At 39.3% G+C, this 13,946-nt stretch overlaps 1 protein-coding gene across 1 annotated transcript; it reads right to left on the minus strand.

Annotated features, from left to right (window-relative positions):
• Nucleotides 1-1,091: 1,091 nt before the first annotated feature.
• Nucleotides 1,092-6,190, minus strand: LOC104734130 (protein SCAR4). The gene is made up of 9 exons (XM_087461479.1): nt 5,792-6,190; nt 5,107-5,270; nt 4,864-4,987; nt 4,632-4,743; nt 4,472-4,533; nt 1,862-4,358; nt 1,681-1,767; nt 1,489-1,602; nt 1,092-1,388 (listed from the first exon to the last, which is right to left on the minus strand). The coding sequence occupies exons 1-9, from the start codon at nt 5,953-5,955 to the stop codon at nt 1,338-1,340; spliced, it is 3,375 nt and encodes a 1,124-aa protein (XP_087317605.1). The 5' UTR covers nt 5,956-6,190; the 3' UTR covers nt 1,092-1,337.
• Nucleotides 6,191-13,946: the final 7,756 nt, after the last annotated feature.

A 13,946-nucleotide genomic window follows, 5' to 3' on the forward strand; every position in this document is an offset into this window, starting at 1 on the left:
TGTTTTGAAACAGACGTATGTAAGAGGAAACCTGACCTATCTTATCACACGGCGACTAAAACAATAACTAGAGAGATGCCAAAAGAAACGAAAGAGGGCAGAAGAAGGTGTGGAACTATATATATATATATATATATACCAAAATTGGCACAAAGACAAAAAAATAAAGTCGAGATTTTCACGAAGAAGGATACCACCATCAATTAATGAACGATATAGTAAACAATAACAATGATTCTTTAACCAAGAAATAAAATAAAAAATATAAGCAATAACCATGAATTTCTTTCACCAATATAACCTATACTTAATTAGATATATACTGTGAAATAATTGAAATAAAGAGTATAAAATACCGATTAGGGGCGGTGGGTTTTGGACGACTCGGGACTGCACCTATTTTAGGAAATGACTAAACTAACCTTGTCAGACATAATCAAGTAGTCCAATCCGGTTAGAAAATATGGATATATATTCGCGTACGTACACAGTTCGAGATCGTCGTAGTAAGACACGTGTGAACGAATGACACCGTTATAAGGCAAAGACAAGTACAGAAGTCACGACTCTCGGAGGCGTGACTCATGACCGGTTCAACTTTGTTAGGCCGGATATCGTACGGAATATTCCTGGGATCGTGTACCGTACCACTTCCGTCAAATTGTACCTTTAGAAAAATCAACCCTCACAATCTGACTTTTCTGAATCAACCTCTTACACTTGACTTCAACATCTCAGTTATCATCACTACTCATTTTCTTTTTTTCTTTTTCCCAACTTGGATAGTTCAAGTTCAAGCTGATTCATACAATGATTTAATATACCATTCGACTAACAATTTCTAGCGTCAAGTAGGATACGACTTCACAACTAATCATACTTGTTATTTTTGGGCATATAGTTGAAAATATTCAAGGTTGAACTGGCCATGTATCTCAATGTAAAACACAAACGTATTAGAATTATTTTCAGTATTTCTCAACGAGTCTACGTGAAAGATCAAACATACAAAAAAAAACATAAGATTTCATTTTCATACTTTCTTTTTTTTGTATTATAATAACTGGTATAAAACATTCTCAACGTCGACGTTATCAAAAAACTCTTTAGTTTATTAATGTTGTATTCCTTAACATCAACTGAATTATTCCTTTAAAAAAAAAAAAAAAATTGGGTGGTGTACTACACATAGATGGCAAAAAGACAGTGTGACTTATAAATGTGTAGAAGAGAGCAATTAACGAGGAAACATTACGGGAGACAAATGTGAGAACAAAAAAATGCTAACAATTCTTCTATACAGAGCGTGTGTATCTCTCTGTCTGTCATCTATAGATTCATTCACTCCAGCTATCTGAATCATGCTCGTCGTCACTTCCCGCCATTGCCTATATATATATATATATATATATATTTAAGAATAACCTTTTTCTCAATAGTGCTCAAAATTAAACCAACAAGGAGAACGAAAGAGAAAGAGAGAGAGACCTGGCGAAGAGTATTGGCTTTCTCTAGAATCGCAGCGACCTTCAAGTTGGTTTTTGGAACAGCTACTTGAAAATTTGGTCTCACCGAGGCATCCGCTGGTCTCAGGTTGAACGACTGCTATTGTATTTTTATTATTAGTCGGTGGCTTTACATACATCATAGGAAAATATATATGAATTAATATGAGTTGACCTTGCTCCTTATGATCTGCAATAGTGAATCATTCTCGTCCGCTCTGACTCCAACTTGTGTCCTGTTCTGTTCAGATACTTTCCTCAACTGTACAATTGAGTTGAATGATCAGCGTGAGAGAATGAGCCTATTTTAGTACTATTAACCGTAGACTAGTAATTTATTATTTTAAAGTAATTACCATGCTTCTGTCAATGCCAATAACAAGCGAGTCATGTGAACGATCAACCTGAGGTTCCTCTTCTAACTTTGCAGGGTGAGGATTGCTATGCTCTCTTAAGTTCTGACTAAACCATTCGAGTGCCATTGCTTCAGCTCTCCAGTCAGCTTCTAATGATACTTCCTCTGCAAGTGGTGACTCCATTTTTTTATTCAAACACTTCAGTGTACTTTCATCGTTATGCATATAGGTGTCGCTTGTTCCACTGACTGCTGAAGGAGACTGTTCCTCAGCTGCTTTAGATGGTTCATTCAGAGTAGTTTCTACACAAGTTGACACGCCTTCCACTCTAGAATCTTCTCTATATACATGAGAATTGTGGTTTTCACCATCTGTAGTCGACGCTTCTGATAGATACTGTGCCTCGGTCGCTTGAACTGATCCGTTCTGTGTGTTTTCATCCCTATGAATGTAGAAACTATTGTTTCCACTACCTGCAAGTGATGGCATTTCGGTTGATTCAACCAGCTTCCCTATCCACCATTGTGTCGGAGGAAGAGGCGGAAGCGGAGGTGTTATCTCTGGATCTGCCTGCGGTGTTTCATCGAAGGTCATGGAAAAGGGAAGCATGGATTCAGGGGACACGTCCAAGCAATCTTCTCCATCAGTCAGATCCATGGAAAGAACAGACTCAGAGATATGATCATTTAATGATGTGAAAGTTTCCAGGTTTGGTGCATGAAGAGCTTCTATTTCTGCTATGCTTGAAGGGAAAAGCGTTTCGTTGTAAGTTAATGCTTCCTCTGAAGTTGAAACCTGAACACCAACAGGTCCACTTTGTGTAGGAAGAGACTCGACTGATGCTGTTATTGGATTTGCTGACCCGGTTTCTGATGGACTCTCTTCCCCTTGGTTCTGTGTCTGTAAGCAATACTCAGGTGAAAGACATTCTTCAGTACCTAAAAGATTCTCCTGTGGTTCACTAATAGTTTCCAAGTCTATTTCGGGCATGGTATCGGCCTTATTATTCAGGCCAGTATGGTTATCGTGATCGACATCACCTGCAAAACAAGTACCAAGTCTTGGCGTATCAGGAATTGGTTCTTCAGGCGCACTACTATCATCATCTGCAACTATAGACATGGTTTGTGGATCCTCCTGTCCAGAATGCGAAGATATCTCAGCCAGATCAGGATTGGCCAATACGTCTTCACGAGAAGATGAGACTGAGAGGTTACTGCATCCTGTGTGAAGTTCTCTTGGAGTATGTGACATCAGAGTTCCATTTTCTGAACTGATTTCAGAAGTTGAAATATGTTTAAACTGTTTAGGATTCGTGGAAGATATGTCTTGGGAGTTGGTTTTATTTTCCAAGTCGTCAAGTGTGATAATATACGGATTTGGAAGAATAAAATCGGACTCCAATGCTGATGGTGTTTCTTTTAAACTGCTTTTGCTATCTGGAATCGAATGACCAGCTTCAGAAGATATGTCCTCGGGTTCCAAAGGCTCTACCTCTTGATTGGTCATAGATGAGAACTGGTCTTCAACTAAAGCACTTAAAGATATCTCAGAACCAGTGTCCACACTGAAAACATGTTGAGAATGATCAACATTGGTCCCACCCTCGAACGCGTCGTATGACACTTGTGTAAGCTTTAACAGATGCTCTGGATGAGTTTCAGGGGAAATATTAAGCATCGGATCTCTTCCGTCTTCAAATACTTCGCAAGCTTCAGATGATTTCAACCCCATATTATCAGCATTTGCTATATTAGACTGAAGCTCCAAACGACTTCCAGAATCTTCGGCAAGATTTGCAGGATTCTCATAACAAGACAAACTGAAAGATGTTTGTTCAGCTTCATATGGCTTACCTTCAAGAGAAGATCTCTCGAAATCAGTGCACAAAAGACTAGAAGATTCTCCTTCCTTTGGTGAGTGGTGCAACAGAGTTTGAGTCACCTCTGCATTAGTACAGATCTGCGTCTGACCAAATCCAGGAAATCCAAGGTCACAGCTAGCCATGTCATCACTGTCTGCTTCCTTTGCTTCTGACTCCATGGAAACAGGTGTATCTGTTTCATTGTTCGCCTTGCAAAACGAATTCACAGAAGAGCTTCTTTCTAAACAAATATCTGGTCCTCCCTTTATGCTCGGTAAAGACTTCTCATTAACCGGAATTTCAAGTCTTTCATCATCAGCAATAGATTCAGTCTCCATCTCATTGTATTTGCTAGTGTCTCCACTGTTTGGATAAACTAGGGAAGGTGTTTGTAACTCTTCTCGTACGCTGCATACTGTAACTTCAGTTTCGATTGCCGGAGATGACTGATCCAGAGTCCCATGAACTCTTTCACAATACGGCGACGAATTCTTGAGGAATTTCTCCATGTAACTTGTCCCGGAGCTTGCGTTAAATGGCGGTCCATTCAACTGCCTCCTCTTCAGCCTCACATGGAATTCAGGATTTTCCTGTTCGTTCTCAACATGCTCCAAAAAGAATAGCTGATGCAACCTGTACAATCCAAAGAGTAGGTCGTGCCACCAAATCAAAGTGCCGATCATAAAGAAGTTAAGACATAGGAATTAGGACAGAAACAGAAGTAGATATAGAGCATGAGTGCTCACTTGGCATGTGATGTCCGTGAATCCCCAGATGCCTCTTTACCAGTTGTGTGAGATCCTTTCTTCTGTGAGTTGAGAAAATATTTGATCATAAGTAATACCAAAAAATATGCACTTCAGATGCAGAGTGGGGCAGCATAGTAAAACCAGCATACATGAATACCTTTGATTTACGTGGTCTCTCATCTTTGATGAGTTTTGATGGAGTAGACGACTTCAACAAAGATGGATCAGAGTAACGCTTCAAGCATGACCCGGACCCAGCAACATCAAACCTGGAAAAACAGTAGAAAAGAAAAACTGTGAAGGGATTGGATTATTATATATATATATATTTTTTTTTTTTTTTTTTTTTTTTGTGATGAAAATATCCAAGATGTACTGAAAATTTATACTTGTCGAGAAGAAAGAGCTGCGGAGGAGCACGGGATTCCTCGTATGAATCAATAATACAATGAGGCAAGTTGCGTGGGGAAATGAGGTCTTGTTTTGGTAGAAGATTAGAATGCCATTCCAAGCCTGAGATAAATGGATGAATTGTCAGTGTTTGGGATCTAAAATAACATCGAAAATGCTTAAGTATATATTGTAAAAAAAAAAAAAAAAAAAAAATCAAAGAGGAGGGTAAAAGAAGAGGCCTGGATCATAATAGAAAGTCGTATGATCGGTTTGAGAGAGAAGGGGAATCTCAAAAGAAGGAAACTGAGTTTCAAGGTGTTGGAGACGGAAAGCCAAGCCATGGCCTCTTGCTGCAGTAGTCATCATTTCTTCATGAAGGCAATGGAATACCTCAGCAGCAAACCTTAACAAGTAGAAAGATTAGAAAGAAATTTAAAAAAAAAAAAAAAAAAAAAAAAAAACATAGATGGATGGATGGATGAGATAACCAAAAAGAAGAAAGATTTATCTGCATTCAGCCTAAAAGAAACACCGAATTGGAAAATAAAAAAATTCCACAATCTAACTCCTTCATCAAATCAATCATCACAAACGAACAAAAACAGAGACTTGTTTTCTGTTCACTACACTAATAGACGATCTGAGGTTCATCGCTCTCACGGTTCGTATTCCTACTGAAAATCAGAATCAAACGAGCTTTAATTTTACCCTTTTGTTCCACACGAGATTTCTGTTCTCGTTGAGCTCATCTTGAACCTCAGATCGTCTATTATACACTTGGGGAATTCTCAACCGATACATACATACGGGGGGGGGGGGGGGGGGGTATTGTATTGTGGAGCCACACACAATTCAAGCAATAAAAAAAAAAAAAAAAAAAAAGAGAGAGAGAAGGTCGAGACTCAAGAGAGAGATGAGGCATACTCGGCGAGGTCGCCAAGCTGGCGCAAAACGCCAACGAGTCCAGCCATGGATGCAGCTTCGAGAAAAGCTTCAGGATCATCATCCTTGTGGGCGGAGGAGGATTGGTAGAGATCCTTATCAGCCAAGCCGTACTCGTTCCGTATCTGGTATCTCGTCAATGTCATTTGTGCCGGATGAAATTAATCCGGATTCTTCTCTATCGTTTTGAGTGAGTTTCTTAAGAGAGAGAGCTTCAGAAGAAGAAGAAACAAAAATTCTTTTCTTTTTTTTTTTTTAACTCTGCTCTGCACAACGAACGAACGAACGAACGAACTGCCAAAACGCCTCAGCCTCAGTGGGAACAAGAAACCAAAAAGGAAAAAAGGTTTTATTTTTTATTTTATGTTTGGTACCGAGCGAGATTGTAGGTTTAAAGATATTATTAGATAAAAAACCGGCTTAAAACATAAAAAAAAGTAGTTAGTTAAAAACCGTTGATTACATGTACCATGCATCCTCCGCTACCGGTTCAACCGATACCAACCGTTAATTATTTATTATGAATCCAACCATCATACACCATGTCTTTTCATGTTATTAAGGCTGTATTATACAAACTCTATCTTCAGTTTACATACACAGTATTATATCTTGCTTACGATTTCAGAAAGAAAAAAAAAAACGAAGAATGAATCTTGTATAAAATATGCTTTTTGATTGGTAATTAATTATATATCTTATCATCTTGTATATTTGCCAAAAAAAAAAAAAAAAAATTCATCTTGTATAAACCATAAATTTTGACGTTCGGTCCTGCTGTGTATCATGAGATGATTTCCTTGTATATCTCTTATCTTATCCAATCTTATTAGAAAGAAAGGACAAACTTTGCTTAGAATCTTTCATTCAGATTTAGAACAAAAATTAACACATCTGCTTGCTGTTAATTATTACTACAATTATAATTGTACGACTTATTGTCTTCGAGTTGTTGTGGTTGAGTCATCAGTTATTGAACCTGCTTTTGATCGTTACAGCCACCTTCATCCACATATGTTTCTTTTTTTTAATTACAAATATTTTACTATTGATCACGAATAGTGATCGAACAGTGCTAATTATTTTAATGTTCTTGATTAGCAGGACTGCGGCAATTACTATTGCATGTCTTTTCCTTTTCCTTTTTCTTTTTTTTTATATAAACAAATTATCTGACCGTGTTAACTAGGAGATATTTCGGTAAATCATTACTATAACTGTATAACATTTTGGCAAGGAATTTAAATAATAAAAAGTAAAAATAAAATAAAAATCAGTACACCAATCTTGTTTGAAAATATATCAAAAAAATTTAGGCATACGTACAAAGGTTTAGAAAAAAAATGCTTGCAGCTGAGGTGCACTGCCTCCAAAGTTATATTTCCTTTCTTTTCCTAATTTTGTTAGAATTACAAAATCGCTAATATGGGGGTAATTTCTATTTATTCTTCTTTTTTTTTGGTCAACAATTTCTATTTATTCTTAAAAGATCTTTTGTTTTATTTTAAATTTTAATTATTTGGTACTGCAGTTGAAAAGCATCACGAAAAATAGTATCACGTAGGCTTCCAAGGAAAGACTATATGATTACTCCTACCCTATTTAAGGCATCATGGTTTGGTAGATGGTATTGAGCATAATTCGTCGTGAAATGAATGTGTCGTTGTAAAGTCAATTCGTGAAATGTGTCCAACACAAATGGTCTAGTTGACAAGTTATTCTAAATGGTTGGGCTTATTTGACTTATCTAAGTCCAACAAACGAGACCCAAACTGTTTGTAAGCAAGCCCATTCATTTAGAGTGTTCGATATTTAAAATGCTAAAAATCCGCCGTAATAGGGTAACGCAGGAACGCGGCGTATTAAGTTCGAGGAAAAGGTCGTTTTTGAGGAGGATGGAAACAGGTCACCAAACACTACGCTTATGTTTGGTTTGGTACCTGCCCCTTATACATTGGTCGATCGAGCGAATCACTTTTACTGACCCTATCGTCGACCCATGTACTGGATAAATTTATACGTATTTGATGTGGGTGGAATCATACGAGCAAACATTTTTTTAGTAGTTAAGAAACTCTAACTAAAAATTCGAGATATTTTCCCTTAATTTGGGATTTCTAAACTTAAACCATTTGTTTATAATAAATTGCACACTATTTATATGAATATGATGATGATGATGATTTTGATAGCATCGTTTTCTATATATATTTTTGAGTTTCTGTAGAGATTTGTTGGTACAAGCTAAAGAACGGAGGAGAGGAAGTCGACTGGCCCCCAAGGCAGTCTCGGACACCCAATTAATAACTAACAGTCTAACACATTCGACGACAAGGTACATTTTACCTGCAGCACGTCGCCATTAAATTCCAACTACATATTGTATATGGATGTGTCTTTGTATCATTTTATTTGATACTTCATAACTTTGCTACGTGCAATGTATTTGTGGCCCCCAACTCACGTTACTTTCTCTCATTCGTTTAAACTATACTAGTAGTTAAGTCCAATGGTTATTGATTACAAACTTGTGCACTGTTAACTCGGAAATTCAATCCAAATCTTAAAATTTCAAAAAAAAAAAAAAACTCGTGCACAGTAGTTATGGCTAACCCTAATTTATCAGTACTACGCTTGTTGCGTTTTATGTTTGTGTCTGTTTTTGTGTTAACACGTAATGTTATGATGCTCTTTTTTCTTCTTTCAAATTAACCCATAACTTTTACTATTAAACCAGAACTCGTGGTTTGGCTACAACGAAGCAATGCAAGAAACTGATGGAGTATAGAAACGTGAAAAGACAACATATTTGGGGTCAGACTCAGAACAGTACAAATTAATTATTATAGGTTTTTAAGAGAATGTCCAAATCCCGACAGTGTGCACGAGGGGTTTAGTTGGATCCAGCTTGGCCTCTTTATTGCTCATTTAATGATACGTGGACTACACATTTCCTCCATTTATAATGTATTACTACTGTTATACAATATTGAAATATCATCATTCTTTTATAACACTACAATGAGCTTCAGTCGTGATTAAAAAAAAATACTACAAGCTTAAGTCATCTTGCAAAGTTTCGTAACCCCTGAAAATATTAGGATAGGACTTAATATTTTGGGGATTATGTCAAATATATGATTTGTGTTTATCTTTACTAGATTATAGGATCCTCAATTGTGTATAAATACTTGTACAATCGTATGATCAATATAACACAGAGCATTATTCAGTATTTCATGGTATTAGAACCTACACTGACCCATTAATTAGTCCAGCCCGGATAGAGGCCCGATCACCCCATTAATTGATGGCCCAAAGGAAGGCCCAATTCCATCGAGATAGCTAAATAAAGAGCATTATCTCGAGGGGGCGTGATGGATTCTGTCGAGATTAATGGCTAGAAGAGCCATCATCTCGAGGGGGCGTGTGGAGAAAAGATCCCACATCTGATAGATGAGAAATGCTGAATAATGCTCTGTGTTATATTGATCATACGATTGTACAAGTATTTATACACAATTGAGGATCCTATAATCTAGTAAAGATAAACACAAATCATATATTTGACATAATCCCCAAAATATTGAGTCCTATCCTAATACTCCCCCTCAAGATGATGCGTGTAAGTCTTGAACGCCCATCTTGCCAAGTAGATAACGGAACGTACGATGCGGTAACGCCTTAGTTAGAATGTCAGCCAACTGGTCTTTAGTCCGAACATGAGGTGTAACAAGTGTACCATCCATGACCGCATCCCTAACAAAATGACAATCCACCTCGATGTGCTTTGTACGTTCGTGAAAAACCGGATTCGCGGCAATGTGAATCGCAGCCTTACTATCACAATGCATATACATCGGAGCCGTCTGTGCAATGCCAATGGTTTGAAGTAATTCCCGGATCCACTTCAACTCACTAAGAGTCATGGCCATTGCCCTATACTCTGCCTCTGCTGACGAATGTGAAACAACCTTCTGCTTCTTTGTCTTCCATGAGACAATTGTGTTTCCAAGCATGACAATGTAGCCGGTAAGAGACCTACGGGTCAAAGGACACTTTGCATAATCTGAATCACTAAAAGCAGTAATCCGAAGATCACTCTGAGACCGTAACAAAATCCCTTGACCAGGCGCCCCTTTCAGATATCGAACCAACCGTAGAGCCGCCACCCAATGCCTCTGTCGTGGAGCTTTCAAGAACTGTGCTAAGATATGAACAGCATAACTGATCTCAGGTCGAGTAACAGCCAAATAAACCAGGCGTCCAACCAAACGACGATATCGTGATGGCGTGGTGAAGAAAGGACCAGCATCACTAGCCAAATTATGATTTTCTTCCATAGGTGTAGGTTCTGGTGCAGCACCAAGAAGACCACACTCCTCAATAATGTCAAGTGAATACTTTCGCTGGGACAAGTAGATACCTTCCTTGCCACGGGAAACTTCAATGCCAAGAAAATAACGTAAAACACCCAAATCTTTCATCTTAAAACACCTACTCAAGTAAGACTTGAAAGTAGAAATAAGCAGAGGGTTATCACCTCCGACAACCAAATCGTCAACATACACTAAGATAAACAGTGTAGTACCACCACGGAGAAGTGTGAACAGAGAATAGTCTTTGTGATTCTGTTTAAAACCAAAATCAAGTAAAGCTTTAGACAGCTTGGAGAACCAACATCGCGGCGATTGACAAAGACCGTATATAGATTTCTTGAGCCGACACACACTGTTAGGATTCGCATGAGACACTCCTGGTGGCAGGGTCATGTAGACCTCGTCGTCCAAATCGCCATGTAAGAAGTCATTTTGGACGTCCATTTGATATAACTCCCAGTTCTTTGCAGCTGCAACCTCAAGAACAATGCGAACTGTTGTCATCTTAACCACCGGAGCAAAGGTTTCTTTGTAATCCACTCCTTCCTTTTGTCGATTGCCGAGAGCCACAAGCCTAGCTTTGTACCGCTCGATTGTGCCATCAGACTGAAACTTGATCTTAAACACCCATTTGCATCCAATGACTTGTTTATCTGGAGGACGATCAGTGACATCCCAAGTGTCTGCATCTTCCAGAGCACCAACCTCAGTTTTAACAGCTCCACGCCATACTTCATGTTTAACAGCCTCCTGAAATGACTTAGGCTCGAGATTTGCAGTAATAGATGCACCAAAAGCCCGAAGCAATGGAGATAAACGATGACAGGAAAAATAGTCAGTCAAAGGATACGGACAAGTACCTGAAGAAGACTCTGATGGAGATGGTGTCGAAGAAGGAAGCGTGACGTGAGGGTTATCATTAACTACTTGAGCCGCATATGTGATGTATGGTTCTAACAAAACGGATCTCTTCTTTATTCTTTTCCCAACACCAAGAGATTCTGCATTATCAACAACCGGAACAGAGTCACTTGGAGAGTCAACCACCATGGGAGAAGGAATATGCTCAACCGCGACAGAAACAGGTTGTGCTCCCCCTGAAACTTGACTATCTCCCCCTGAAGCAGGAGAATGAATAGAATCATAAACTGCCGGATGTTGTGAGGATGATTGATCAGGCAGCACATCATGACGAACAACAATAGGAGCAACAACATAAGGATAAATATCCTCATGAAAAACAACATCGCGGGAAACAAACATCTTCTCTGTTTGCAGATCACACACAAGCCAACCCTTCTTGCCCATCGGATAGCCCAGAAAAACACACTTGGTACTACGAGGATCAAACTTATCCTTTGACCTATCAATCTTGCGAGCATAACAGAGTGTGCCAAAAACACGAAGATTATGATAGTCCGGGGGCGAGCCGTATAAGAGTTCATATGGTGTCTTATTATCGAGGAGAAGAGATGGTGTACGGTTAATCAAGTAAGTGGCTGTCAAGATACTCTCTCCCCAAAACTTCTTTGGTAAATTGCCTTGAAACAAAAGGGCACGAGCCACATTTAGTATGTGGCGATGCTTGCGTTCCACACGCCCATTTTGTTGAGGTGTTTCCACACAGGACGTTTGATGAATAATGCCTTTATCAGCAAAGAACTTGCGCAAGCATAAAAACTCGCCACCATTGTCACTTTGGACAATCTTAACTTGTTTGTTGAATTGTCGTTCAGTAAACATGCAAAATGTTTTCAAAGCATCCGATGCTTCTTTCTTTTCCAAGAGTAAGATTGCCCAAACCGCTCTTGAACAATCATCAACAATCGTAAGAAAATAACGTGCTCCACACGTTGATGGTTCCCGATATGGTCCCCATATATCGCAATGAATTAAAGAGAAATAGTCAACTGCTTTATTGATGCTTGAAGAAAACACGTCTCGAGTTTGTTTAGCTCGTAGACAAACACCGCAAGATTGTTCAAAAGACCCTACACTACTAGGAAAACCTCCAATAGATCCTAAAACAGAAAGCACTCTAGATGACGGATGTCCCATACGATGATGCCATAAGTCCCGAGTCTGCAACTTTCCCATATGCCCAGCATGAACCGCAACAGCACCCTCGTAATGATAAACCCCGTCACGCTCCTTCCCAGCTCCAATCAAAGTCTTCGAATAGAGGTCCTGTATCACAGAAAACTGTTTAGTGAAGAGTACAAAACCAGCAACATCACGAAGCAATTGAGCAACTGAAATAAGTGTGATTGATAAACACGGGGCAAAGAAAACGTTGGACAAAACAAGTCGACCACCAAGATTAAAACTGCCATGTTTTGTTGCCTAGGTGATCTGTCCATTAGGCAAAGCAATGGGACAAGGAGCAATAGTAGTAACCGCAGTGAGTAAGTGTAAATCCCCAGTCATATGATGAGAGGCACCCGAATCAATGATTATATCATGGCGTCTTTCTTTTCCAAAAAGAAGAAGTTTTTCTGTCTTACCTGATGACTTTGCATTAGCAGAGGAACCCTGTTTCTTCACAAACTGTTCCAAAGTAGCCCATTGATCTGTTGTGAAATTTGGTATGCCTGAGGAGTCCACCGATGAAGCGGAATCACCAAGTTGAGCATGAGAAGCACGAAAACCAGAACCACGACCTCCACGACCGCGACCTTGGTTCGAAAATCCTCCTCTACCACGACCAAAACCTCCACAATTACTTGCATCGTGTCCTGGTTTGCCACAATGTGAACAAACCGTCGATGGCTTAGCAAAACGAGAAGCAGACGCCTGAGCAGAGGAAATGGAAGTGTTCTGTTGTGAGGCAGTCGTCGTTGTTGTGGCAGAGAAACCGACTACGGGAGTCCGATCATCAGTTGTACGCATGGCATTGATGTGTCTTTCTTCTTGAATAACCTGAGAATAAACAGTCTCAAGGTTCAACTCTGTTTGTCGACTCAACAAATTTGATCTTGTCGTTCCAAACCGAGAGTTGTCGAGTCCCATGAGAAACTGATGCACCCGTATCTTCTCTCGCATCTTCTCATACTTCAACATCGAATCACAGTTTGCAGTTTTGCAACAACATGTGAAACCGTTCTCAAAATTTGCCAGATCATCCCACATGATCCGCAGTTTGCTAAAATAAACTTCCACCTCATCACCGTTCTGTTTGCACGCAGCAATGTCAGAATGAAGCTGATGAATTCTCGTGTCGTCACTGACAGAGAATCATCTTTGTAGGCTTGCCCACATCGTGTTGGCGTTATCAACCAACGAGATAGATTGTCGCAACTTTGGTTCAACGCTACTATATATCCATCCAATGATCATAGCGTTAACCATGTCCCACTTTTCTTCCTCATCTGGATTATTCGTCGGTCGCGGAAGGGTTCCATTAACAAAACCCAGTTTCCGCTTGGTACGAAGAGAATTCAACATCAACTTCGACCATCGTTCGTAATTGGCTCCATTCAATAAGATTGGAGTCTGCACCTGTCCCGTACTATCCGCTGGATGAAGAAAGTACGGAGACATGAGAACAGCAGAGACGGTTTTGGGATCAGTCGTAGGACCAGAAGAAGCAGATTCGACTTCACTCATTGTTTGAAAAGAAAAAAAAACAAGAGTTACAAAGAAATTTTAAAGGTCCAGATCGTGCTCTGATACCATGAAATGCTGAATAATGCTCTTTGTTATATTGATCATAGGATTGTACAAGTATTTATACACAATTGAGGATCCTATAATCTAGC

This window comes from Camelina sativa, chromosome 8, assembly GCF_030686135.1.
Source record: "Camelina sativa cultivar CO46 ecotype springtype chromosome 8, ASM3068613v1".
Classification (NCBI taxonomy): domain Eukaryota; kingdom Viridiplantae; phylum Streptophyta; class Magnoliopsida; order Brassicales; family Brassicaceae; genus Camelina; species Camelina sativa.

Excerpts from the sequence above, each read along its gene's own strand:
- LOC104734130 (XM_087461479.1), bottom strand. The coding sequence starts at position 5,955 with ATGACATTGACGAGATACCAGATACGGAACGAGTACGGCTTGGCTGAT. Across the intron at positions 1,603-1,680 it reads TGCAGATCATAAGGAGCAAG|TCGTTCAACCTGAGACCAGC; the intron begins GTCAACTCATAT and ends ATACAATAGCAG. Across the intron at positions 1,389-1,488 it reads AAGCCAATACTCTTCGCCAG|GCAATGGCGGGAAGTGACGA; the intron begins GTCTCTCTCTCT and ends ATATATATATAG.